The sequence below is a fragment of the Etheostoma cragini genome, chromosome 22 (assembly GCF_013103735.1).
Source record: "Etheostoma cragini isolate CJK2018 chromosome 22, CSU_Ecrag_1.0, whole genome shotgun sequence".
NCBI classification, from domain to species: Eukaryota; Metazoa; Chordata; class Actinopteri; order Perciformes; family Percidae; genus Etheostoma; species Etheostoma cragini.
The window spans coordinates 18,051,690-18,079,360 of NC_048428.1; the positions used below are offsets into that span (position 1 = coordinate 18,051,690).

At 40.2% G+C, this 27,671-nt stretch overlaps 1 protein-coding gene and 1 long non-coding RNA gene across 4 annotated transcripts in view; one reads left to right on the forward strand and one right to left on the reverse strand.

The window, feature by feature from the left end:
- Positions 1 to 27,671, reverse strand: part of LOC117937845 — a 456,187-nt gene that overhangs the window by 425,993 nt on the left and 2,523 nt on the right. The window contains exons 2-3 of one of the 2 annotated variants that reach the window (XR_004655267.1): positions 23,938 to 23,945; positions 20,173 to 20,183 (exon numbers count right to left, since the gene is read on the reverse strand). The exons of the other annotated variant lie outside the window; for it this stretch is intronic. This is a non-coding gene — a long non-coding RNA (uncharacterized LOC117937845). Of the gene's footprint in view, positions 1 to 20,172; positions 20,184 to 23,937; positions 23,946 to 27,671 lie in introns of those variants that run through there. 2 annotated transcript variants of the gene reach the window in all.
- LOC117937833 (carbonic anhydrase 1-like) lies at positions 1,221 to 9,250 on the forward strand. 2 transcript variants are annotated; one of them, XM_034862070.1, is made up of 7 exons: positions 1,221 to 1,471; positions 1,776 to 1,973; positions 3,726 to 3,844; positions 4,305 to 4,397; positions 4,524 to 4,586; positions 4,684 to 4,839; positions 7,727 to 9,250. In XM_034862070.1, exons 1-7 carry the CDS (start codon positions 1,444 to 1,446, stop codon positions 7,844 to 7,846), a joined length of 777 nt encoding a protein of 258 aa, XP_034717961.1. In that variant the 5' UTR covers positions 1,221 to 1,443; the 3' UTR covers positions 7,847 to 9,250. The 2 variants fall into 2 exon arrangements, with proteins under 2 accessions (XP_034717961.1, XP_034717960.1); XM_034862069.1 differs by lacking the exon at positions 1,221 to 1,471 and having other exon boundaries at positions 1,724 to 1,973.

Below are 27,671 nucleotides of genomic sequence, written 5' to 3' on the forward strand. Positions count from 1 at the left end.
AATGAAGTTACTTGAACTCGCAATATTACTTTAATTGGAATAAGATTGAATTCATATTAATTTAGCTTATGTTGTTTATGTTTATTTGCCTCAAACCTGCATGGAGAGAATAAAGAAACTAGAAAGACGCTCCAAAAGCGTTGTAGTCCCATTGACCGACAGCAGGTGGCCCCATAATACCATCCCAGCCGTGTTCACCTCAGCAGGTTTGGGTTTCTGATCGGCTGAGCTGTTGAACTCTGAGCAGTTTTGGCCCCAAGGATGATGATCATCAATAGAAGGAAGAAAGCGATCCCCGAGACAAAGTGATGCTCTTAATTGTTTGGTCTTCCATACTTGTCAAGCAAATTAGGTAAGGTCTTTTTGCATAGGTTACTAGTATGTGATCATAATGTGCTGGTCATGTGGGTCCATTATGTATTAGTAAACACTGAGTCAGCCTACCTGCAGCACTAGGCCTATCGCTGATAAATCATGTGTCTTCAGTTTTCCTCGTCTGTTTTGCAAAGCAAGAACCAGCCAGGACTCCTGTCAAACTTCTTCCAAAGACAAAAAAGTGTGTTTTACTTGCCTGTAAGAGATAACAATTATTTGTTTTTGTTTTTGAGATCCAATTGAAATTCTTCAAATACCAAACCGCATGTTTCCATGTATTGGACTCTAAATGCCTGTTTTTGGATCAAAGTGAACTACAGTTTTAAAACCAAACAGCAATTTTTACAATCGATGTTACACAGCATTGCAGATTACATCGTCTTCCAACTTATGGTCTGTTTGTTTTACTCGTATTGGTAGCCTAGATCTAATTGTCGGATCATGACTAGGCTCCCAGTTGTGCGTATTGCTGTGTTATAGGCCTACTAAAGTTTTTATATAATTATGTGAGGCCCTCCTTGAAGTTTTCCTTTTTAGAGTGTTAGTAGTCCAGTTTTATACATTCCCAAAGTAGTTCTTTAAATGTCACACAGCTGTAGTTTGAAGGTGTCACTTAACCTTTATTCAATTGCGTAATTCGGTGAAATGACATGTTAAACCTGTTGAATGAAAGGTGAGTGTAAGCTGGGAACTTTTTTCAAGGAACAGTGTCTTGCTCATTTGTCGCTTGTCAATGCGGACTTCACCACCGCAGAGAGGGAGAGGGAGGGAGGGAGGGAGAGGGAGAGAGGGAGGGAGAGAGAGAGAGAGGGAGAGTGAGGGAGAGAGAGAGAGAGAGATCTTGATTGATCCAAAGTGTTGCAACGTTGCGGCGCATCTAAACTCCTCCCGGTCATTGCAGACATCATGTGGCTAACACCAGCCCGACACACACACACACACCGCTCACAGGGGACCCTATATAAGCTCTGCAGCTGTCAGGTGGAGGACACTGGCTGCTTTGCGCTGAGGGACGACTCGCTTTAGGGAATTACAGCTCTACATACTCATAGATCCCAAACTGTCACCATGTCTTGGGGATACGCAGAGAACAACGGTGAGGCGCTCATTGCAAGTGCACCCTTTACTGCAGAGGTGACAATAATGAGAAGGAATGTTTCAACCGTCAGGCAGTAGCCTAAATGAATGGAAGGACAGAGAATGCACTGTTCAGTGCATGCATGCATGCATGCATTGAACAGATTTAAAAATGTCTGCAGACATTTTTAATTCTGCACATTTGGGGGTCTTTTCTGACGCTCGTATGAAGCATATCCCCAAATGCGTAATTTGTATGATTAAAAGACTCAAAACTAATATTCCTATGATTGATGACAATTGTATTATCCTACTGTTTTTAGGACCCGACAAATGGGCTGATAACTACCCTATTGCCAATGGACCCCGCCAGTCTCCCATTGACATCGTCAGTGGTGCATCATCGTACGACAAGGGGCTGAAGCCGCTCAAGCTGAAGTACGACCCGTCCACCTGCCTCGAAATCCTCAACAACGGACATTCCTTCCAAGTGACCTTCGCAGATGACACCGACAGCTCAAGTTAGTGTGACATTAATAATATATGAACACAGCCACTCAGTGGAGAGCCTATCCTCGGCTTGGTAGCATCGCTCCAGAATCCGATTATGTGCATTGTAATATATCGCCTTAACCTGGAAAAAAAACAGGCATCTTATTGTATTTGAATTTATTATTCCAATATCTGTAGGTATAATGAGATGAGCTGAAAGAGTATCGGACCTGGGCTTATTTGTTTGGGTATCGTTGCTAACAAAGACAATCAGGGTCTAGGTGATGATTTATAGAATGCAGTAACCTGCTTAATGCGGGATTCTAGGTTTTAATGCATGGCTCCATGTGTGTTCTCTGCCAGTCTCCACCTCAAATATTATACAACTAAAGCATGTTAACATTACGGAAATATTTATATGGATGCATTGGTAATCGCGCCACAGATTCCAGGAGCGCCAACAGGGATTTGACAATAATGATCCAATTGATTTTTGTTTTATTTTGTTAGATTATTATTATTATTATCATTATTATTATTATTATTTTCCTAAATGTATTTCGTAACAAAAAAATACATTTTGGTAAATAGGCTGCAAGGGCTTCGAAAAATACCAAGCAGAAAGCGTGCATAGAATGATTGAATTGGTAATGTGACCCCATGGTAAATCTTTCCCACGGACACTCTTTTCTGCTGCTAGGGAGGTCAAAAGTGAAAAAAAAAAAAAAAAAAAAAAAAAAAAACGAAGGTTAGGCTACTCTCAATCAAACAACAAACTGCTTGCTTGCACTGTTTTTTTCTTCTTTTGTTCAATTGCATTTATTCATGTAAGATTTTAAAAATGTTATTTCAGTAAGAGACTACAAAAAGGATTTAGGAATTGGAAGATTTTGGATTGGTTGTTCTTTAGCTGATCTGATAAAGGATAATAAAGAATATGGTTACATAACCAACACAATGATGGATTATCTCTGGTGGACATTTATCAAGATGAAGGGGGAAAAAAGCACTTCTGCTGAGCTAGATGAGTTAGTGCGTCTTAATCTTGCCTTGGTATTTCATTTGTTTTCCACCCTGTTCTTCTAAATAAGGGACAATCTGGAAGTGTCATTGTCATGCATCATGTGTGTGTGTGTGTTTGTGTGTGTGTGTGTGTGTGTGTGTGTGTGTGTGTGTGTGTATGCACGTGCAGTGGAAAAGATGAATACCACACAGCCTCTTTATTTTTGTATTTTTCAGTAATGCCTTTAACTCCCACACACCTGAATTTCTTCAAGATCAGTACTAGTTCTGCACTTCTTTAATCTTCCGGACTGCTAAACAATTATTGGGTGGGTGGGTGGGTGTCTCATTATTTCATAACATTGCACCAGAAATAGAATCATCTGCTACAGATCTACTTTGTGTCCTCCAAATAGATACATGATGTAACACTGGAAGACGGTTTGATGTTAACAATTCCTAGACATAATTTCGGACTGAGTGTAACCCTGAGTTTGATCAGAGCTTACACAACAGGAACTGAGTCTGCTTCCATTAAATAGGAAGTCTACCACACACAAGTGTGTACGAATTGTGTGTAAACACAGATCTTATTCATCTTGTTAACCTGTTCTTTGTGTATTCAGATCAGAAAAATATTATCTTTCAAGTAGGTTGTTTGGAACTTGGACATGAATTACTGTTATCTTTTTTATAACAAGGTATCATCATGGCTGACTGCAGCACTACCCACGACTGGTGTGGGATGAACTGACTGGAGATTTGTGTTTGTTCTGCAGCTCTGAAAGATGGCCCCATCTCAGGAATCTACAGGCTCAAGCAGTTTCATTTCCACTGGGGAGCTTCTGATGACAAGGGCTCCGAACATACTGTGAACGGGACCAAGTATCCTGCTGAGGTACAGATGCTCTGAGCCATTATGCTGATTGTCATACTCTGAAAGCTTTAGTTTCTAACAGATTGAGGTTGACGTACGTGTCTCTGTTAATTCGGTTTTGTGTAAGTAAACCTAAATCTGTAAGCACACTTTTGTTATATGCTTTAAAAAAAGTTTCCAAAATGTTGGGAAAAGGAAAAAGTATTGCCTTACATCATTTTGTTTTGTTTGTGTCACGTTGATCAAATAGTATTTATTATATTATAGAAAATAAACTTTAAAAAAAAATCCATCCCATTCTCTTTTCAGTTGAATATCTACTGTTAGATTAAAAAAAAGGGGAATTTACGTAAATCGATTGCATGATAAGCCCAGTTATCAGAAATAAAATGACAGGATTTCAACGGTTCTAAAATTGGATCAAAAAAATAAAGATGACTTCAGAAGGGCTTTGCTTATGATTTGTTTCATTTCTTCCCAGCTCCATCTGGTGCACTGGAACACCAAATACGCAAATTTTGGCGAGGCTGCTAGCAAGCCTGATGGGCTTGCTGTTGTTGGGGTATTCCTGCAGGTCAGTAGCAACGATCAAAGCATGTTGTTCAGTATTAGTGCAATCAGTATAACAAGCTTTTACTGCAATGGATGGTACTGTTTGCTGATGATGATATAATTAACCTTCAACATTGTTATATTTCAGATTGGTGCTCAAAATGCCAGTCTTCAGACGATTATTGATGCCTTTACAGCTATCAAGGCCAAAGTATGTTCCTATAATAACCCCATTCTCTCGCATTTAATGATTTATGATAAGTTAGTTCAATGACTTTCTCTCTCTGTTTTTGCTGTATTGTTTTTAGGGCCAGCAGACCACTTTGGCTGGCTTTGACCCTTCTACCTTGCTACCTGGTTGCCTAGACTACTGGACATATGAAGGCTCCCTGACCACACCTCCTCTGCTGGAGAGCGTTACCTGGATTGTCTGCAAACAGCCTATCAGTCTCAGCGCTGACCAGGTATGGCCAGCTCACAGCGTCCATTCAGTGGTAGCGAGAGGGTTGGCTCCGAGCCCATGGTCTAGAGTAGCCCTATCTGAAAACCCTCTCTCACACTACAATCAAAATCAAGGGCTTGATTGTTCAGTGATCAGCCGCATGGCTGAACTGAGAAGAAAAAAACTTTGTTATGGGAGGAAAGGCAATACAGGAGCCTATATCACTTTCAGGGAAAAAAAGACACATAGAGAATGGGGCTAAACAAGGGTTCACTTAGATGCTGTTGCTTTTCCAGAGTATTTCTCTTTTAGTATGTTGTGAGTAAACAGGAAATGTCCATCACCGACATGCATCACATTCTGTACTGTAAGAGACGTAGTAGCTGCGGTCAGTGTGTGATTAAATCCATAACTGAGTAAACACAGTAGAATTACCCCAATTCCTACCACTACAGTACCAAAATGGATATCTGACTTCTAACCACCCATTAATCTGAACTAACAGCCCCTCTAGACCGGTTGGAGTCTGTAAGCCCGCAGCGAGTAGGTGTATCAAAGGTAAACATGTGAGATGTGTTGACATAACCTTCAGACTTGGTGCCATATAAGGCCAGCAGATAGTGGCATAGAAGTCATTAATTAATGGTTTCTCATCAGATAAGAAGCTACATTTTTTTTATTCCAGTAGAGAATAGTTACCCAATCTACATAATATACTCTTGTGGCTGAAGAAGTGTGAATACCTTAGCCCAATTCATTAACCAGAGTTAATGATAAATCTCTTAAATAGGTCATCTGACACCATGCTGTAGCAGCTGACCTGTTTTTCTTGCCATGCCTGACTGAAATATTTTGACTCTTTGGGAAATGTGCTTATTTGCTTTTCTCGCTGGGAATTAAGTGAGGAGGTATTTTTGTCATACGGTAAATACGAAAGCAACGCCAGCAGCCGGTTATCTTACCTTAGGATAAAGACTAGACTATGCATCATCATAGGTCATGTAATTCTGAGTGGAAGACTTTGACATTTAATGAACCATATGTGACCCTTTAGTGTTACTGCTTTCATGAGTAATTTCAGGAAATACACTTATTTGCCACTTGCCAAGACTTAGACAAGATGATTGACACGACTCTTGTCTTTATGCTAAATATGACGCCACAGTCAGGAGGCAACTAGCTTAATCTTAGCATGAAGAGGGAAATCACTAAAAAACACAATTTGTAGTTTTTCACTTCAGTTTTTTGTACATATTAAACTAAGGAGATACAACATTTTAATCATTTAATTCATCATGCTGTGGTGTTATTAAGCAACTAAGCATTGAGTTATGAAAGCCAGATTACCTAATATATTGTGTAGGCTAATAGTCCAGCAAAACAGTAGGCTAAACGTTACACACAAGCGTAGCACCCACGCCTGGTCGATATCAAGAAATTTCCGATCAGGGTGACATACTCACTCACTCACTCACCCACACACAAGTTAATGTCCTGCATCAGAATGCAAGTTATGCAATCATCTTTGTTCTCATTATTGCACAGCGGCTAATTATGTTTGTCAGTCCCAGTCAGTAACAATGAAAACACACAGTTCATTGCCATAAAAGAAAGCTCTTGCTTTGCAAGGAAGCAGGCCGCATTTATCAGATCCTTCAATACCTTGGTTTTCCTTTTACCTTTTCAGTATGGTAGATCATGTTCAGCCTCTTTTGCTCGTCAAGTGCAAGGTCCATCCGAGATTTACCAAAGATTTTCAGTGCAATTTGACACTGGATGTGAGCTGTCGACTTTTTATGCTTGGTTAAATCTGCGGGCAGGTTGTTCACATCACAGTATCCCATTGAAGTGCAAACAGTCTGACTAGTTGAAAAAAGCAGGCAGGGATAGCAGTACAGCTGCTGACTGTTAGCACAGCCACATAGCCAGTCTTTTCTTCCATACCGGACAGTTAGAAACGATTGGACAATTTTTTGTCCCTTTAGCTGCGGTAGTCCATCTAAGGCTGGCGTAGACCGCCCTCTTGCTATTAGCTCTTTTTTTGATTAAAATCTAGTTTTGAGAAATTCCTCAACACTGTGACATCGGCGGACACCTCTGGTGCCATTTTGACTCTGAATTTTGCGGGGATTGGACTTATATCGTAGCTGGTGTAAAGACGTCAGCTACGCAAAGGTCCAATAAAATCTTGATTTTTAATTGATCCATGTCTTATATCTAACGGAGATAATTACTGGCATACCACATTTACGTGCAAAGGCACAGCAGAGTTGTGCTTTTTGCCGTACATGTTGAAGAACACAGGATCGAAGTGCACACGCGGAATGTTGGTTTTTCGGTTTAATGGACAGTCAAAGCACTGCTTCTTCTACCATTTTTTTTGTATTTGGTTATACATAAATAATTGGAATAACTTACATAGAAACCACAAGACTAAAGAGTAAACCTTTTTATTAAACACATTTATACCAGTTTTATGCTTGAATTTGGCAAGGTATGCCTGCCTACCCTGATTGCACGTCACTGATTTTAATTGGTGAGCTTTAGATGTGCTGGTAGGCTAAATTAGTTACCTTTGGACAGAGACATGCTAGCTGTTCCGTACTGTTTACACTCTTTATTCTAAGCTAATGTGGTGTTCCGGCTGCTAGTTGTAGCTTTGCATTTAGTGTACAGACATGAGTGGTATCAATCTTCTCATGTAAACCTTGGCAAGGCAGTGCATGAGCTTATTTCCCATAATGTCAAACTACTCCTTTAAGCATCAACACCTTAAGAGTACAAAACTCTTGAATTGAAAGAAATTGAAGTCAATGACTCAGCGGTGAGATTAGTGACGTGTTTGCTGAGTGACAGTCACACGAGGTCAGCAGCAATGACTAACCCGTCCGTCTTCTCGCTTTCCACAGATGGCCAAATTCCGCAGCCTGCTCTTCTCCGCTAAGGGTGAGGCCGAGTGCTGCATGGTGGACAACTACCGCCCTCCCCAGCCTCTCAAGGGTCGCTCTGTCCGTGCTTCCTTCCAGTAATACCCCCTTCAGCCCTTTTTACACTTTCTGCCCTATTGCCCCCTGCCCCTAGTCAGAGTTACCTATCTTTGCAGTAAGCCACAAAGCACACATATCTCTCTCCATCCATTTTTAAAAAGATATTAAATTCCTTTGACCCATTGCTTTTGACAATGGACACTCTATAAACGAGAGAGAAGCAATTGCAGGGTTCGCTTCTCTGTTTCTAGCATTATGTGTGTAATAAGCCAGCAAAGATGCCCGGTCATAATTTATTCTATTAGACAAGCTGCATCTGGTGCCATTGTTTTCAGAGTCATTACATGGGTGTGTGTAAGTCTTCTTTGTGTCAAAATGGTGCTTTCGCATCAGCAGAATACAGAAACCACAAGCTAGTTGCAGCAGGCATGGGGGAGGATGAGAATACATCACCATCTGTGAGGAAGCTAAGGTGCAGATAAAAAAGATCCACGCACAGACTAACAGGACACATACAAACCCGCTGCCAGTCTGCCTGTAATCTCTGACTGACTGCCAGCCTCTGCATCATAGCAGCTTAATGAAACGCTGCAGCCGCTTCCATCCCAACCGATTGACTCAGAAAATCCCCCGCTGGCACACACACACACACACACACACACAACATGGCACGCAGTCTCATGCAGACACGATGCCTATAGGCGCTGACCTGCTTATTGATTTGAATTCAGTGTACAGCAACAAAGGGTACACGGACAGGCTGCTGCTAGTGCTAGATACTGAAAATGATGACAATGGCTTTATTTTTGTATTTACAGCCTAGTCTTTAAATCTGTCATGTTTCAATTTATCCCATGTTGTGTGGTCTTAATATTTTGGATGATGTATTTGTTTTTGTAGCTTGTTATCTTATGCAAAATAAGACTTAAGTAATTCCTAAATTATGTTTTGTTATCAAAATCAGAATGTTTGCAGATTCCCGGATAATATAGCAATAGAGAGGAATTATCCTCTTCAAAATGAAATGTGATGTGTAAATGAAATCCCTTTATGTGTTGTTTTGAATTTCCTTTGTGACGAGTGCTAAAGCTTAAAATGCACGCCTTGTGGGCTAAGCCATAGTGGCTAACGCACAAAGCCAAGGAATAAATTTCCCTGCCAAGGAAGCCTAGTAAGGAAAGAACCTGACAACAGATCGGATTATAGTGTCAGCCTGGTGTCAGGCCCTGTAAACGAGCAAGATTAACAAAAGACCATGACAGGTCCTGTTAGCCCTATACATAATGAAACAATACAAAAAGCTCGGCAAAAAGAAAGATTGTAATTAACATAAAGATAAACGCCTTATGCCAATCATTGTTGGGTCGATCCCATGAGTCCGCGTTGTTGTCATTCTATTTTGGAAATAAACGTTTTGCAAGTTAAATAAAAATATTTTATGACTAACAAGTGTGAAGTGTTTTTGTTCTTTCTATACAATTGAGAAAATCCTCCATATCTGTTGCTGGGTAATGATGTTTCATTACCTTTTTGAGTTGTATACATTTTGGACCCCAGGATGACTAGCTGTTTGTCTAGGTGTCAGCTACTGATGATCCTTATAATAAACTAAACCATACATAATATAATCCCATGCTTGTCAGATAGTCCCAATTCCTGAGTTGGGAAGTGAACAACATAGATGCTACTTTTATTGCTCTGAGCGTCAAGTTGATAGCTGTTTCCAATCCTTGTTTCTAACTTAATAATTAATAACTTTTTAAGGTACATATTACAAATCACATGGGATAAAATAATTGATATGCAATACATGAAGTGATGGAAACCCAGTATCCGCCATGTTTCTGTGAAAGAATACCTCAACTCTCAAACTCAAATTAAGTAACAACATTTTTCAGACTTCCAGAGTTATTGTTTTTTACTTAAGGGGACGTCTACGTGATTTTTCCCTGTTGGTAACTCATTTTTCCAATTATTCCAACACCTCTTGCAGCCAATGTCTACGTCTGTCTTATCTCAAAGGTAGGGAAACTGACTTTAAAAAAAGAAAAAATGGAGATGAGATCAAACATACTGGAAGTGCATGTTGTTGTGAAGTGACTATCTAACAAAGAAGTTAGATTGTATCAAACTTCCGTGAACTTTTGCGAGTGGCTGTGAGTGTACAATGTGCAGTGGTGAAGGACGTATTGATCCTTTCTTAAAGGTCATTTATTTATTTGACTTTATGGAAAATAGGCTTATTTATTTTCTTAGTGAGATGAGAAGGCAGTACAGTTCTCAGTCTCATCTCAGTTAAATATAAAACCAGGAGAGGGTTAGCTTAGCCTAGCATAAAGACTGGACACAATGGGAAACCGCTAGCCTGGTCATGTCCAAAGCTAACAGAGTCCTCCTTCCAGCATCTATATACTTATTAATTATCATTGGTTGTTTAATAAATGAACGTAAAAATGATAAGTTGTGATTGTGCTGCTTCCAGTCTTATGCTAAACTATCATGGTGACAGCTTCATATTTAACAGACGGGGGGGGGGGGGGGGGGGGGGGGGGGGGGGGGGGGGGGGGGGGAAGCTTTGTACTAAAGTAGAAATTGGAATATTGAATGGAAATACTAAAGTTGTTAGGATTTGCTGTATTTTCCGTGCTCCTCTTGATTGTCTCCTGTGTCTGTGTTCTGTGGGGCTGCCTTTGCTGCGTGTCATCCCCCCATCGCTCTCCCCCTGTCTAGCCACTGTCACTATAATAAAGGAAAAAAGGGGAAAAGCCCCAAAAAATGATCTTTAGAAAAAAAGGAAGTTACAGGACGTGTCTTTTTGTTGAGTATGTATGTGATTATTTTAGCTAATCTATGATCTTCAACTGCATACTGAGACGCAGTATAGGCTTCCTTTTCCTCATGACATTTTCACTTCCATTATAAGTGATGAAGAATTAGGACTGTCAAAACAAATCATCATCATCATCATCATGTGTGGGCCAGAATAGACAGCAAGCTGCTAACACCTCCGTGTGCCTCCATGTAAGATTTTAATCAGCAGTGCTATTTCAACCATTGAAATGTTAGCAACTTCTCACCACACTTGAGACAGATATTCATCAACAGAGCTTTTTACCTCCTCTGCTTGAGGGTTGGTGTTACCTACTTTTTCAGCTTGTCTTGAGAATGTGGGGGAATGTGTGTGTGTGTGTTCCTTGTGTACAGTTACAGTTGGCTCTAAATAAAGCTGGATTTGTCCCTAGTACACCCTCAGTCCCGAGTGTGACCTTTGTCACCCTAGTTTAGCATGCGTCCTAAAACTTATCAATAAAAAAAGGGCTATCGACTGCTGTCTGTCTGACAGTCGGAATCAATAACTATCTGTATAATTAAAAAAGTTGGGTATTGCTTCACATATGCTAGTGGTGGCACTGAGAAACGTTTTATAACCTGTCAACCCACAAGGTCAGTTGTTGGCAGGAGACAACAGTGATGACTGTATTATCTTTGTGGTCAAACCAGTTTGAGAACCGCTCTGTAAACTGTGCAGTCTTTTTTCATGTCAGTGAAGTGTGAAGTATGAGGAACATTTTCTTATAACACATACTGTAAGTCCCCGTTTGTGAAAACATGCTGGAGTTGTAGACTGTAATAGAGCTTCGTCAAAACCCACACCTCATTAGTTTGTCTTAGCAAGTGGCCGATTAGACACTCACATTTCTTAGGAAGTTGTTACACAATTAGTGGACTTTGATTTGACAAAAGCAGAGTTGTCATTCCTAGCTGGCAACCGTTGTCTCCAAGTACACTAGAGTTTGTTTCAGGAGAGAATGCGATCTGAATTAAATAGGCTTATACATAGTGAACCAAAAACAGTGCATTTACTAGCCTGTAATTTCAGCCTGCACATGTCAGAATGTGACTTTCTAGCTTTTTATTTTGCACCCAAATTTGCATGTTTTGGTTAATTGAATTTTAGCAGTGTTTTTATTTTGCATTTGGTTTTATTGGTAGATGTGTTGCGTGATTTAACAGTTATTATTTGCTTGCTTTTGAGAATTTTTTTGGACTGGGAATCAAGGTTATGAGAAGCAGCTGTGATTGCCTCGACCACACCCCCTCCACAGCTCAGGATTGGCCACAGGATAGTATGACGTGCTTGTTGTAAAGATGGATGTGAAACAGGTGCAGAGGACAAGGAGGACAAATGAAAAGAACTTACAGGAGTGACAGGCCAGAGGCGAGTTTTTGTTTTCAGTACTTTTTATGCTGTACAGAATTTATTCTTTACCCTTTTTAAGTTTTTTTTAACCTTCCTGATGTTCTCTGGTCCAATTTGACCCATTTCAAAAAGTTTCTATACCTAAAAATTTTCTTTCAATTGTCAAAGAAAAAAACGTGGATGGTTCCATTCAACGCTCTTCAAAAATAAAATTAATCCTTCACTCATTCAAATTCTGTTCAAGTAACAAGCAACCGTTTCGACCGTGTTCCCAATACTTGGTGTGTTTGAAAAAGTGCAGCTTGAATGCAAACTAAACCAAATGAGAAATGCAACAATGTTGAAACTACTCCCACGAACTGTAGGTGTGAAAAGCAACCTCAATGATCTTTCCAGTTGACTCATTTTGAAACTAGCATTTTCCAAGAGGTAGCTAAATCATACCCCTCAAACCAAATGAGAAATGATCTAGCCAATGCCTACTACACAAGTGTCAACACTCACAGACTCAGCTAGCTATGAAGGGTTAAGGTTAGGTTAGGGTGACCATACCCTAGCCCCTAACCCTGAGAAAAAATGCAAAACAATCACTTGCAAAAAATGGGCAAATTTGGTAAATAGTCAATTTTTTGGGATTCTCTGCAAAAACTAATTGAAGGAAAGATGTACGTTTAAATTAAAATTGCATTTGCCATCCTTCGTTCTGGCTTGTTTAGAAAAAATAAGAAACTTTGATAAGCTTTATCCCTCGTCGCCATCTCAGTACCGCTTCCTGTTTCTAGCCCAGTTGTGCCTTTGTGTTGCATCTTTTCATCTCACTTGCCGTTGTGACAGCTGGGTGAGAGGAAAAATCCTGCTGGGTACCATCATGTAACACAGATGTGGCCACACTTACTTGCATGTTTTGTCTCCCCCAAACCATGCTTTCAGAAACGGATGAGAATATAACACAAGATCTCATTGTAGTCTGTAGAAAGGTCAGAAACTTCAATGTCATAGCAGATTCATGTTAGTTATTCTGGGCGAAACCCCACATGAGATGCATGAGATGGTGTTGTCATATTGTTGTTTAAATGGACTTTATTGAACATAGGGTGATGGCATACAAATCAGGGCTAACTCTTCATGGTCAGTGCATAATAAGTCACGGTCAGCATGTCACACATTTCCCCCCAGGCTCCTGACCAGTGGTGCAGCTTGTTGCATGATCAAGCGTGGCAGGATGGTGACATTAATTAAGGTGACAGGAACTACGCACACATCCATGATCTGAGTGAAGAGAGAGTAAGGGAGTCCGAGGAAGTAAATGTACACCTCTGCAGTACGCAGTCCCTAGATCTGACATTGCACTTCTGTGTGACTGACAACCAGGGTGAAATCTAAACTCTTATCAAGGACAGTGACGCGCATTTCCCCAGAGGAAGGGATGCGTCAACCTACTGTAGAGAGTACGTAGTCAATAGATCTGACATTGCACTGACATTGTTAAGTAGTGTCATCCACTCATGTTAGACTGACAACAATGAGTTTCACCACTTGAGGTTGTATGAAATATGGGTTCAGTGTTGCTGGGACACACATCAAGGTCTACAATCTTCGCTTAAAAGTCACCCTTTGTTGTTATGATGATATTTTATTCTCTAAATTTCTGTTATTCTTGATAGGGGTATGTGTTTTTGAGCTGGGACAATAACAACTGGCTATAATCTTATCTTCTTCATCTAAAATGCATGTTTGGTGCTTTCAGTAACTTATCTTGGAGACCTAATAAACCTGTTGGGCCACAATCTAAAAGAAATGACACAACCAAAACTAGCAGTCAGGCCGATCGGCGGTGAGATGTTGCTGTTGGAACACTTTTTTGATCCCTTTTTGTAGCAACGTGTGTTTTGCATCCTGTGAGTTTTTAAATTAGGCCGAGAGGGACAATTGTAAAAACAAACAAAAAAGGCCATGGTAGGGTTACGTTGGTTTAAACTGAAATTAAAGATGATTGTGGATAAAATGGAGTGCAGGTTTTGTTCCTCAATCAGAATGCAGGGGCCCAACTGCCTTCATCTATTAATCTATGTTGTTTCCTGTTATTTGCTGCCGTTCCTTTTAAAAGCATTCTGTTAAAGAGACTTAAAAAGCAAAATGAATGACGTATTCATTTCATATCTGCTTCTAGTGCTAAACTTCTTATGCCCAATTGTGCACAATCAGTTCAAACATAGTATTCAGGACGCCCTCCACTTAGCACAAAGCGTTTTTCAACTGTGAGCAAGACTGGCCCACTTCAACATTTCAACAGCAAATTTCCTCAGTTATATCCTGTCTTTGGTCTTCAATGCAATTTCTTGTAAACATCCACTTCTCAAGAAGAGTGTTTCACTTACAACTCCACTGACAAGTGTGATTCATCATATTCTCTCCTATTGTTTGATTAGGTAACACATGTTTCAACACACTGGTCTTTAATCTGGCAATATGACACAATGGATAGGACTAATTTAAACAAATGTGTTACATTTCACAACGTACTCCTTTGAATAAAGCACATGCTAGTGTGTACTTCATTTCCTGGACATGAAAGTAATAAACACTGACCCTGTGTGTGACTTTCTCAAACCTCTACAGGCAAAGCCACTGCGTAATTCAATCAATAAATTGAAGCTAAAAGAAAATAATTTAGGAATATATTGGTTGTTGTGTATATTCTTGAAAACTTCTTTAAATTCTTAAAAAATGCATCCCATGAATAGAAATGTCCATGACTGTGGTTGCAGCCAGGACACTTTGGGACAACAGGATATTTGCATCAAACATCAACAACAGTGTTTTTACATGTTAATCCATGGGGGATTATGGTGTCTAGAGGAAATGTCAATAAACAAAAGTAAAAAGGCAAATATTCATTCTATTTGGTTTCCCACGATGAAAAGGACAAAAACAACCATTTGTCGATGAAGCCATTAGTAATTGACTTCCACTGTGGACTTTTTGTTTCCATAATTACACTATATTCAATTGTCAATTGCTTCTACTACTTTGATTTAAAAACAAAAAACTATCTTAAATTGATTCCTATAAACAAAATAGCATGTTGTAAAGATACAGGAATTAAAATGTCACATTAGACATTCACACATAGCTTTTTAGTAAGTATAAATAGATGCAAAAAGAAACCTGATGAGTCTGTTCTCCTGCCGCTCTATGAGACCATCAGTATGATTCTGCATTACGTATGACAACTCTCCATACAGTAGCTCCAACTGTAATGAGATCAAGGGATAATCCCTATTAACTGCAGGGTCATGCTGCTGCTGAACCAAACTATCTCTGACAATTAAAGTGTAGGTCATTGCAGACTGTCGTGACATATTGAGCATTCATTGACACACTATGTTCAGCATCTGTTTATGTTTTGTCGATTACTCTTTTTATGTTGCGGAAAAGATGCATAATGATGAATATGCATTTTGTGATTACGTTTTAAACCCATAATCCACAAGATGCCTATTCATTTTGATGACATCAATGGACAAAGCAATGACGATGTTTTTTTCCAACAGCATTTCACAAGCTTACCCGATAGCATTGGAAGTAGACCCACTTCTTTGTCCAACAGTGTTTTAAACATTAAGTCTAGTTTTGGCTCAGAGATTTCAACTTTTTTTTTGCAAAACATGCATGTGTTTGCTCTGAGGGTTAAATCTGTTTGTTTTTCTTTAGTGCTTTTGACAATGTCTTTAAATAATGTGTCTTTTTACTGCTCATGCTGACTACACAGTTCTTTTTTAGTTTGAAAAAGTTTTTCGAATCTGTCTCACAGCAACATTTTCTTAGCAAGTCAATTTTTCTTAAAAATCCTTTGCATGTGTTTGCAGTTTGTAGTTTGTAGTTTGCACTACAAGGTGAGCAATAGTCAAGTGAAACGTATTATGCTCACAGATTACGCTTGGACACATCAAGCAGAAGTCTGAAATTAATTCATGAAGCACCAACTGTGATACAAGTACATTTGAATACCTGGAGAGTTATCACCATGCAAGTGTGAAAACAGGCATTTCACAGTCAAAACAATCTTTGCAGTGGTACATCTTTTTTAGATCTAAAGGGCTGAAAAATAACTCTCCTAGCATAACATTGAATCTGTAAACCTACACAACATGCCTACAATGTTTATCATCCTGCTCCTATAAAAAAAAAGAGCTTGAATGGGAAACCAGTGGGGGATAGAATCCTTGTCTATGCAGCAGAAACTCGTAGTGGTCTGTTGGGGCACTTGCACCGATTAGGATTAAATCTTTGGGAAATAGCATTTTTCTCTCTGCATTTTCCTCTCTCTCACTGACTCTTAGGTGAAAAGGAACAGCTTTCGAATGACATTAATGCTAACTTTGTCTGGATTCCACTGACATCTTGCTAACAGGTTGAACGTGTGTCACTGGACGTTATACAGTGAGGAAATGAAGTGTTTGAACACCCTGCTATATTGCAAGTTCTCCCACTCAGAAAGCATGGAGGCGTCTGAAATTGTCATCGTAGCTGCATGTCCACTGTGAGAGACTTAATCTAAAAAGAAATCCAGAAATCACAATGTTTGATTGTTTAACTATTTATTTGTGTGATACAGCTGCAAATAAGTATTTGAACCCCTGAGAAAATCATTGTTAATATTTGGTACAGAAGCCTTTGTTTGCAATTACAGAACCTTGATATGCTTCTTCCAGAGCCACTCCTTTGTTGTCCTGGCTGTGTGCTTCGGGTCATTGTCATGTTGGAAGACCCAGCCACGACCCACCTTCAATGCTCTAACTGAGGGAAGGAGGCTGTTTCCCAAAATCTCGAAATACATGGCCCTGGTCATCCTCTCCTTAGTACAGTGCAGTCACCCTGTCCCATGTGCAGAAAAACACCCCCAAAGCATGATGCTACCACCCCCATGCTTCACAGTAGGGATGATGTTCTTGGGATGGTACTCATCATTCTTCTTTCTCCAAACACGGTTAGTGGAATTATGACCAAAAAGTTCTATTGTGATCTCATCTGACCACATGACTTTCCTATGACTCCTCTGGATCATCCAAATGGTCATTGGCAAACTGAAGACGGGCCTTGACATGTGCTGGTTTAAGCAGGGGAACCTTCCGTGCCATGCATGATTTCAAACCATGACGTCTTAGTGTATTACCAACAGCAACCTTGAAAACGGTGGTGCCAGCTCTTTTCAGGTCATTGACCTTCTCCTCTCGTGTAGTTCTGGGCTGATTTCTCACCTTTCTTAGGATCATTGAGACCCCATGAGGAGAGATCTTGCATGGAGTCCCAGTCCGAGGGAGATTGACAGTCATGCTTAGCTTCTTCCTTTTTCTAAGGATTGCTCCAACAGAGGACATTCTTTCACCAAGCTGCTTGGCAATTTCCCTGTAGCCCTTTCCAGCCTTGTGGAGGTGTACACTTTGGTCTCTAGTGTCTTTGGACAGCTCTTTGGTCTTGGCCATGTTAGTAGAAGGATTCTTACTGATTGTATGGGTTGGACAGGTGTTTTTTTGCAGCTTACGACCTCAAACAGGTGCATCTAATAAAGGATAATGAATGGACATTTTGAAGGCAGACTAACAGGTCTTTGAGGGTCAAAATTCTAGCTGATATACTGGTGTTCAAATACGTTTTACAGCTGTGTCATACAAATAAATAGTTAAAAAATCATGCATTGTGATTTCTAGATTTTTTATTTTAGATAATGTCTCTCACAGTGGACATGCACCTATGATGACAATTTCAGACCCCTCCATGATTTCTAAGGTGGAGTACTTGCAAAATAGCAGGGTGTTCAAATACTTATTTTCCTCACTGTTACTCAATGGTGTGGTGTTTTCTAGCTGGAAATGTAGTTCCTGTTCACCATTGATAAGAACTCAAGACTTCCGCATTCCAAGCAACAGGAGTATCCAGGTAAATTATGGACTTCCCTGAGCAAGAAACACTATCTGTGTTACATTTTCCGTTGTATCTTTGGTTATTAAATTGTGAAGTCACTGTAGGCCTAAACATCTGAACTATAACCCCTTCATCAGGGAGCTGGTAACAGAATTTTGGCCATCACAGTCCATGCAAAAGTGATAGTTTATTGTAAGGTTCCTAATACCGATATCTCCTGACTAACATGACAGTATGTTTTACTGGGGGTGGTTGGCAGAGGGTTGTGTCACCTTCAAAGGCCGCATGGAATATATAACTTTAGTAGTATAACCTTATCTAGGTCACCTACACAGAACCTCCTCCTCTTCCATGCTCTGCTGGCGACACTGATAAGAAGAATGAGTCTATTCAATGAGGCTATCAGGCTGGCGCGTTGCTTAGTAAGGGTGAGCCAAACCTGTACCAGTTCCAGCCATTTTGTCCATTTGATTTTTGGGTCTCTCTCTCTCTCTCTCTCTCTCTCTCTCGCTCTCACGCTCGCTTTGTCTCTCTCTCTCACGCTCGCTCTTTGGCCCTCACTTTTTCTCACACAAACAAGGACACCAACTGTTTTAAGGTGGAGAGACATTTCGCCTGAATAGATAATAGTGAGTTATTCACTTTCTCATTCATTCCTTCCTTTGTTCCCTTATTTCCCAGTCAGTCAGCCGGAAAAAAAATCTTGTTTTCTTCTTCTTCTTAATGCTATCCACTGATTTCCCCCCTCCTCCTGACCACTGCCAAATGAATTCACCATGGACCGGATTTCTGTTCATGCTACTGTGCTCTCTTTCTCTCTCATAGTGTTATGCAGGCTAGCATTACCCATGAGAGTAAGGTTTCCTGTAAAGCTGCGGGAGGTCATTTCTCTCACATTACCACCTGTTAGCAAGTGCTTGTGAAGGTAGATAAACGTGGCGATGTTACGGCAACATTTGCAGCTCTGTAAAAAGTCCTTGACGATGTTAAAGAATTGATAAGGTATTGTTATTATTATCATTTTAAGTGGGAGTGATTTCTTTTGGTAGTGATAACAATCAAATGTAAGTGGTTGGACCATCAGTACCTAAAGGTGTGTATGTATTTGTTTTAGTAGATTATGTAATAAATATCTAATGTTTGGTTTTCTTTTCTCTTGAATTGCTATCAGGAGATAAACTGTATGGTTTGTTACACAGAACCATCTGGGAAGCAGGGCAAGCACTTTCAAAAGAATACTTGCCGATGTCTATCAAATTTGCCATTGTTGTTTTGAAGGGTCACCGCCTGGAAAGATGGATGGCGATTCTCGCATGATCTTGTGATATTATGAAATCGATCTGCCGTGCAAGGTTAGCTAGAACCTGGAGGCGCTATATTGCATATTTATATAGGCACATCAAACCCATTTTCTCCTCGGATATACACAAAGATGAAGACAACCAGTTTTAGTATCTTGCCACCCCACCATTTCGACAAAACACCACAACAATATTTCTAAAGACTCCCTTTCATTTTAGAGGAACACTTGTCTGGCGCCATGCAGATAAGGAAGGAAATTCTTAAAACGTAAACAGCGGTGCAGAAAAAGATCACGCCTTTGATAGACCAGAACATATTCAATAGGAGCCTCTAAAGGCAGAGGAAATGTGTTCGTCAACAGGGGGTCATGATGTGATAAAGTGCAACAACCTCGGCCGTCATTAGCTTTCACACGGTTCCTAGATGGCAGAGATTCTGGACGTCCCCAGACAGGTGACATACATGTGGCATTATCTAATATATTCACTGCAAATGCATACCTTTATGCAGCCATAATTAATGGCATGCCTGGTGAGCATCTTTGAGATAATGACAATTTGCACCCGTACAAAGAGTGCATAGAGAACTGTATTTTTTTCAGTTTGTGCAAATGACCCTCAGCAATTAGATCAGGCACTGTGCATTTCAACACTTTCTTGTAAAAATTAATTTCACAATCGGCCTCACCAGATACATTCTGGAGGAAACATACTGTAATTACTGCATGGAGCAAGGGTACTACCAAGTACATTATTATTTTTACAAAGAAGTGAGTCTGACATCATTATGCTGCACAAAACGCATAGAGATAAGGTTGTGGGTGGATGAATGGGTGCATAAAGACCAGGAACCTTCCACCTCATGTGTTGTAGGTTTGATGCTACCAAAGCCTTGTGTTGAAATAAATAAGGCAAAGGTTATGGTTTTGGTTGAAGATTGAAAAAGTCCCGTCTCAAGCTACCAGTCAGTGTAAATTTATTTGACATATAATCAAGACCATGGTCTCTCACACTTCATGACAAAGTATAAAATTGTAGTCATGCTTTATTGTAGGGAGCAGACATCCTTAAAACGTTTCATTTCAATTAGTTATTCAACATAATTCTTGGAAAAAGGGGTTGATCCATTCCATGAACCGTCCCTGCCCCTTCTTTATTATCTGCAACCGCATCTGTTCTTCTTTGACATCAGTACGTGAACTCTCACTGACCCACCCCGTCGTCAACATCATACAAACTGAAACCTTTGAGGAAGCTGGGTATTTTTTGGTTCTCATGTATGTGGGCACAGTGGGTTTCACATTAAATATGGCCACACAAAAGATTAGGTTCTTGTTAAAAGCACTTACACCTACTTTCGGTCCCCTGCCGGTGGCCTATGAGGAAGATGGAGGGAATGAGGTGGCATCTGACATGTGATTGTCATCAAAGATGTGTTGAGTTATGTATTCTTGCATAACTAAAGACGTGTTTACAGAACTTGAGAATGCATTCAAATGAATTGAATGGTCGTTATACTGATGTCATCAGACAGAAGGGAGTGGAAAGGACTGCAAACCCATGTGAATATAATGCTTAAGACATGTCCCTTGGGCACCTAAGTAGCTCACCTCATAGCAGGAACCCACATATAGAGGTTTACTCATCATCACTGCAGCCAAAGGTTTGACTCCTTTGCTGCATGTCATTCCCCCTCTCACTCCCCTTTAATGTCTTCAGCTATATAAATGAAGGCCTAAAATTCCCCCCAAAAAGTCTTGAATAAAGAAGTAAAAAAGAAATGTCTTTGTACATATGAATGGATATTAAATTTAACTTAAGGACACGGCTGAATGACTACATTTGCCTTCACATATAGCCAAACAACAAAACTGATGTAATGGTTAATGGTTGAGCCATGTTTAGACCGACACAATCTGAAGGGAAAACGCAAAAGATTCTTGTTTAGACAAGCGGTTTGGGGGAGAAATCTGCGTGCACATGGTGACTCAAATGTGTGTGAAATTCGATGTCGTATACACTCTAGGCGGCTAGGTGGTAGTGTAAAACACTGCCACACAACACTACCAACCTTCCTTCTTCTTCTCTACCTAGTAGCACAAAACCAAAACATGGCAAAGCAAACAACAAAAGCTAACAACATTAAATTAAAAAGCCACAAAGCCACAACAGGTTGTGGACTGGGAGTCCTGCCAGTCAAAATACATTGACATATGGGCCAAATTTCTTCAGCAGTATCCTGTACTTGGAGGGACGTCAAATCCACATGAGAAACACGCTATCTGAAAAAGTCAGATATCATCAAAGCTGAAAGTCCTCCGGACCAAACATAGGCAGGCTGTGGACACTCAAAGGCAGAGTGGCCATGGGCGAGAAAACACTCTGTATGTAATGAAATATGGGGTGGGTTGCCAGCCACCACAACAGTAGAGGGTGCTGTTAAAACATCAGACGTGAACAACACCGTGGACACTAGTGGTGAGTCAAATGCAACAATCATATTGAAATTGTAAAAAAAATAAAAAAAATAAAAGAGTAGGCAGTAGCTCTGTCTATAGGGAGATTGGTTGGGAACCGGAGGGCTGCCGTTTCAAGTCCCAGTACGGACCAAAGTACAGAGCGTGGATTGGTAGCTGGAGAGATACCAGTTCACCTCCTGGGCACTGCCAGGTGATCAAGGCGCATACGTAAATTATTATCATATCGTCTGATCTACCAAACACAGAAGAATCAATTGTCAGACCACAGACCTCAGAAGCGGAGAGATCTACAAATTGGTGTATCAACAATTTGATGGAGGTAATTAATGCGCCTTCTCTGATCAGTAATACTACCTATGAATATTTCAGACAACTGCTGAAAAGAGTCTTGTAGGTTCATCAGAGCTGCTAGGGCAACTTAAAGGTCCAACGTATGGAAATAATCTGACATGTTTGTTGTCATTTTCCTGCACATTTTCCCATGATATAAATGCGTAGGCGATGAGAGATACCGTTCGCAGCTCGGAGCAGAGTTTGGCATTTTTAAACCTTTAGATGGGAATGCGACGAAGGAGCATTTTTTTTAGATTTCCACTCTGGAGAGTGGTTTTATCTTTTTGTGTTTTTAAGCCTCAAAAATCCTGTCGCCGTCTAAACGAAAGGCACATCTGTTTCACCCGCGAGAGTTGTCGTGTAATCAGGGCCTTATTCTTGTTCCTACTGCTGACAGAGTTGTTTAGAAAACTGTGTTCACGCTGTAAAGAATCACAACCTAATCTGATGCTTCAATGGGTGTGTTTTTTCTGGCCCATGTTGGTGTTGTGATAAGATATTGTTACTCTTATAACGTACTGTACTGTACTTTCTTTTTGAGGACCTAAATCTAAATGAACTGACCGCATGTCCCCAGATGTGCTGTGTTTGATTTTACCACATGTATTTGACATCTACTCTAACTGATTATTTTGCCTTTGATGCCCATCTAATTTTTCTGAACCACGTACCCACAGGAACAAACTAACCATCTTAGAAATAGGTGAAAAACAATGTCACCACTAGGTCCATGATTTTGAGCTTCCGGTGCAGCTAGAGTTTACAAAGTTGTCATGGAATTTCTACTTTTAATCTCAACTTTTATCTGACATTGATATGTCTTGAAAGTGCCCTCTAAAATTAAATTTGAACATCTACAATTTCCTGACAAGTTGCAAGACTTTATTTCCTGAGGAAGATCCCATGATTTGATCGACAGCTTCCCGGCTACTAAATGGTAAGATCCTTTTGTCAAATTCTGTTTGCCATGGGCAAGACCAAATGCAATTGAAAACTAAAAGAATATTTTCTCTGTCTCTTTTTTAATCATGTCTAAAATGTCATTTTAAGCACAAAGGTAATTCAATCTCTTCATTCTGCATCAAAAAACTGCCGTGCATTGGTTATATAACAGTGGGTGAAGTATGCTCACAGTACAAGAGATGCAGCATGTCTGTGCAGTGTAGCAAAAACTAAATGCAACTGAAGCGTCATCTACCATAGTCCCTTGCCTGCAGGTCCGGGGGCTGTACAAGAGAATACGAAGTGACAGCTTCATTGTAAATCTAACAAATTGCTGGACTCAAAGAAAATCCCATGTGTAAAGGCTGTAATCTGTCCGATGTTGGGGAAACCATGTTTGTACGGAAGTGAATGGGAGGCAGAAAAAGGGGCAGAAAGAGAAAGGTAGATAAAGATGTATCACCAGCTGAACCAAACCTCTCTCAGTTACAGTTTCTAGTTACTTCTTCTAAATTACTTACTCAGTTACAAGTTATTTAAGTAAATACTGTAGTTACTTCAGAAAGTAACTGTTGCGTTACTTTCAAGTACATTTTTAAATGCTCAAATGTGACCCCACATTAAATGTGCATGTTCAATTATTTAAGATCAATCAGAATATTATAATGAAACGGACACCTAATACAATACATTATTAACAGAAACTTTACACAAATCCAAACTATTTCAGTGTTGCTGTGGGCCAAAGTGAGACTAGCCTTCAATCAAAGGCCCTGTATGTAGACATTGATTTTATATAATGGATTGATGCAAATATAAAACAATAAAGGTTTTGGAACTTTTGATATTTATTGCCCCTCATTTGGGCTTGCCGTACCTCTCTCGTCTCTCATTGTCTGACGTCGTTGTGTTGTTCAATGTGTGTCCAACTATGCAGGCTTTTTTTAGCACCCACCCAACTATACCTTTGATTGGCTAACCATGAAATCGTTGTCTCGTGCATGGCCCACCAACCCAGGAAGATCAGTAAAAAAAAGTATTTGCCTCTCGGCTCAGAGATCTAGATGGTCTGGTGAAAAAAAAATCTTCAATTGTAGTAAAGCGTTGCATTTTTTGGCAGTATTGCTAACGGCGTCATTAAGATGGTAAGAGTTTCAATTAAATTACTCGTTACTGAAAAAAGTAACCTCGTTAGTAACGTGGTTATTTATATTGGGGTTAGTCCCGTCACTGGTTATGGGATCCTCCTTGGCTTATCCTACATTGTTCATCAAGTTTCATAAAAAATTGGAACAGTGATTTGTCCGTAATCCTGCTGACAGACAAACAAACCAAACTGACAGTACAAGCTCCTTGGCTTGGTGAGTTTATGAATGAACTAATGACAAAGTTAACAAACAAAGTTTTAGGGCATTTTACCTCAGCTGGAACCAACAGATCACTCAGCTGGTTCTGCACATCAAATTGCCTAATCTCCTACTTTACTTTCATATTAAATATTATTTGTATTTCAAGATCTGATTATCACTTTTATAAGTACCAGCCTGCACATGCGCCATTGAAATAACATTTTTGGATAGAAGAGCAAAAAGGGATGCATGAAGATGGGTTAATCACAAATTATGTAACAGCAGAACAGCCGAGCTGTGTGTTTCCCCTCTGCTGCCTCGATGAGTTGTTCTGATGTCTTTGCAGATCTGTAGATGACTGCCGTTAGTTATCACGCTGTAGTACTCAGAGGCATCAGGAAGCTGGTAAGGCTGGGTGTTGTTTTCTATCGCTGTGCTTCACGTGGGATGCTGTTCCCAAATCTGCTGCATAAGTCTGCGGACCTGATTTCATTGTTTGCATGCTCGTTTAAAAAATGTTGTACCCACCACACAAACACACAAACACTGTTTTAATAGCATTTTAGCAAGACACATTTAATGTTCACTCAGGCCAGTTCATTCATGGACTTGCATGATATTTCTCTGACCTACACATCTAATGTCGCTACTACAGCCCTTTCATCTGCCCAGCTTTAACGCCAGATTATGACTGTGTCTCCATGTTGGCAATACAAACAAAAATGCCCTTTATCATTTGAAGCAACAACAGAGAGAATATTAATGCTGCAAGCAGCATTGGACGGGCCCTCACTCCTCTGTGCTTGTCAAGGTTACTGGCAGACGCCGCTCCTCACGACTGTGCACATGCGCGGCACTCAGACACTACAAATTGTCACCAATGAAAAGAGAACTCCCTGCTAAGTTCAGTGATACCTCACACAAGACTCTACGTCATACAGTTCATTAGCTGTGAAAGGGGGCATGACTAAAGCATAGGGGGCAGGCCAAACCATGACCAATGAAAACAGGAACTCTCTTTTGAGTTCAATGATATCCAACACAATAGTGTACATCAAACGGGTCATTACATTATTTGTATCAATCCACTATACAAACACAATACAATCTACATACATGTCATTTGATTGGAGGATAGTCTCACTTTGACCCACAGAAACATTAAACAGGTTATTGACGGGGGCGTGGCATAAGCATATGGGGCTGGCCAAACCAAGACCAATGACAAACAAACTCTATGCTGAGTTTAATGATACCTCACACAAGATTCTACATCAAACAGGTCATATGTTAGCATAGGGGCGGGTCAAACCATTACTAATCAAAAAGGAACTCTCTGCTGAAAGAAGTCCTTCGGGTGAAAGTCCATCAGTTCAGCTCTCTAGGAGTTTGTTAAAGTATGCCACCTTGACTTTTAGGTGTACTTCCTGTTTCCACTAGGGGCTGCTATGACTTTGACCCAATATCAGCCTTTTACATGTTGTCAGGGTTAGAGTTTTATGAATCCTGAAAGGTTTCGAGCCAATTGGATGATGTACGCTCAAGTTTCACCCACTTCCTGTTTCAATGGCAATATTTAACTTTGTAGGAGGTGCTAGCAAGCTATTTTTGTGTGCCTATTTCCAAAACCCTTAAAATACAGACATTTTGATGAGTTTTTGAGTATGTTAAGCCCCACAAAAAGGCAATTCATTTGCCGGGAGAAAGAAAGAATTCCTTCAGTTTCAATAGGGCCTTTGCTGCTGACGGCGCTCAGGCCCTAATTAGGCCAGCTGATTGCCATCACACTAACTCCCCAGTGAGCTTGAAAGGGGGAGTGATGGGGCGGTAGACTGGCCTCCTTATGCAACCAGTACCAGCACATCAAACTGATATCATAACAAAGATCATGGGACACAAGGGAACATGTCTGTCATAACAAATCCCACATGGGTCTGTATGTGCATTACACAGTGCATGGAGTGGCCATCAGAGCTGTGCACTGGCAAGTTTATTCCTTAAAAAATAAAAAATGATAAATATGTTGTCTTTTGTGTATTTTTCGGTTTAAAATCTAAACTGTACAAAAATGTCTATTTTTAAAACTTGAAAATTTGACCTCAATAAAATATGTTTTAAAATAAAATGGAACAAAGGTGCAGTCAAGCATTGTTTCCTACAGCATATCAATAAAGGTGCATAAACATAATAACTCTCCTATGAATAAGGGGACACTTGTTCTTACCTTTAACAAGCTCAGTGGATGTATCAGAGTCTAATACCACAAAGCTCTGTTTTTTAGTTTTACAGAGATACCATCATCCAATTATCTGCTTTTGCTCAAACCGCCAGTGTTTTCCTTAAGATGATTATGAGTGAACAGAGGTCTGCATTAATCAACAAAGTTGTAATAGTTTGCTGAGCTTGCGAGTGCACTTGTATGGGGTCAAGGTCATTCTTAAAATCTTTTCCTAGAAAGTAGATCTCATTATCTCAATATAGCACACAACAGCTGTAATCCAAAGCATTGAACACTCAGTCACTCTCAGACTGCTGCTCACTGACCATTGAATATCTTAAGACGACAGGTTTAATATGATTTTAATTTCAACCTCAGACTTTAAACTTGAGCCGTCTTTTGCTTGTGTGAGTTTCCTAAATACCTTAAGCCTTTTAGCAATCATGCATCTGTAGCCTCGCAAGTGCCAGTCCTTCCTTCACAGCGCTGCGGAGGAGGGTCTAGCCAGTCCACACAGCAATCTGGGATGGGAGGAAAATGTGTTCTGGTGTACTTGCAATTCTTTAAACCAATCACAATCATCTTGGGTTATGTAAGCGCTGGACGGAGCCACGGTGCTAATGGAAAATGGTCTTGGGAAGAAATTTGTTTTATTGGAACGTGTGTATCCTACATTGTTTTAGTCGTGCAACAGAAAATTCAGATTAGAGAAATAGTCTAGCTGGCTGTCTGGATTTACCCTCCAGAGATCTGAGGAGCAGTTACCATAGTCCTCAGAAATCCACCAGAGTTTAAAATCCCAACACAAAGAAAGGGGAAGGTAACAGACATCCGGCCAAATTTCCAGAGGTACCAGCGCAATCCCGGCGGAAGTGGAACGTCATGGATACAGACTTTCATGCATCAGACTGAAACTTTCCATGATCAGATGGGAAAACATGGCAAACTGGCATGAATAAATTGGTACATTAAAGCTTTCTGCGGTAGGTCCCCTTGTAGAACATTTCCTGATGAATTGCCTCAAGTGATGTCACTTGAGTTAGTGTCGGTGAAAGTCCTGTGTTGTTTTGACCCGTCCACCACCTGTCAAACCTACTTCCACAGATTCAAGTCTTTTT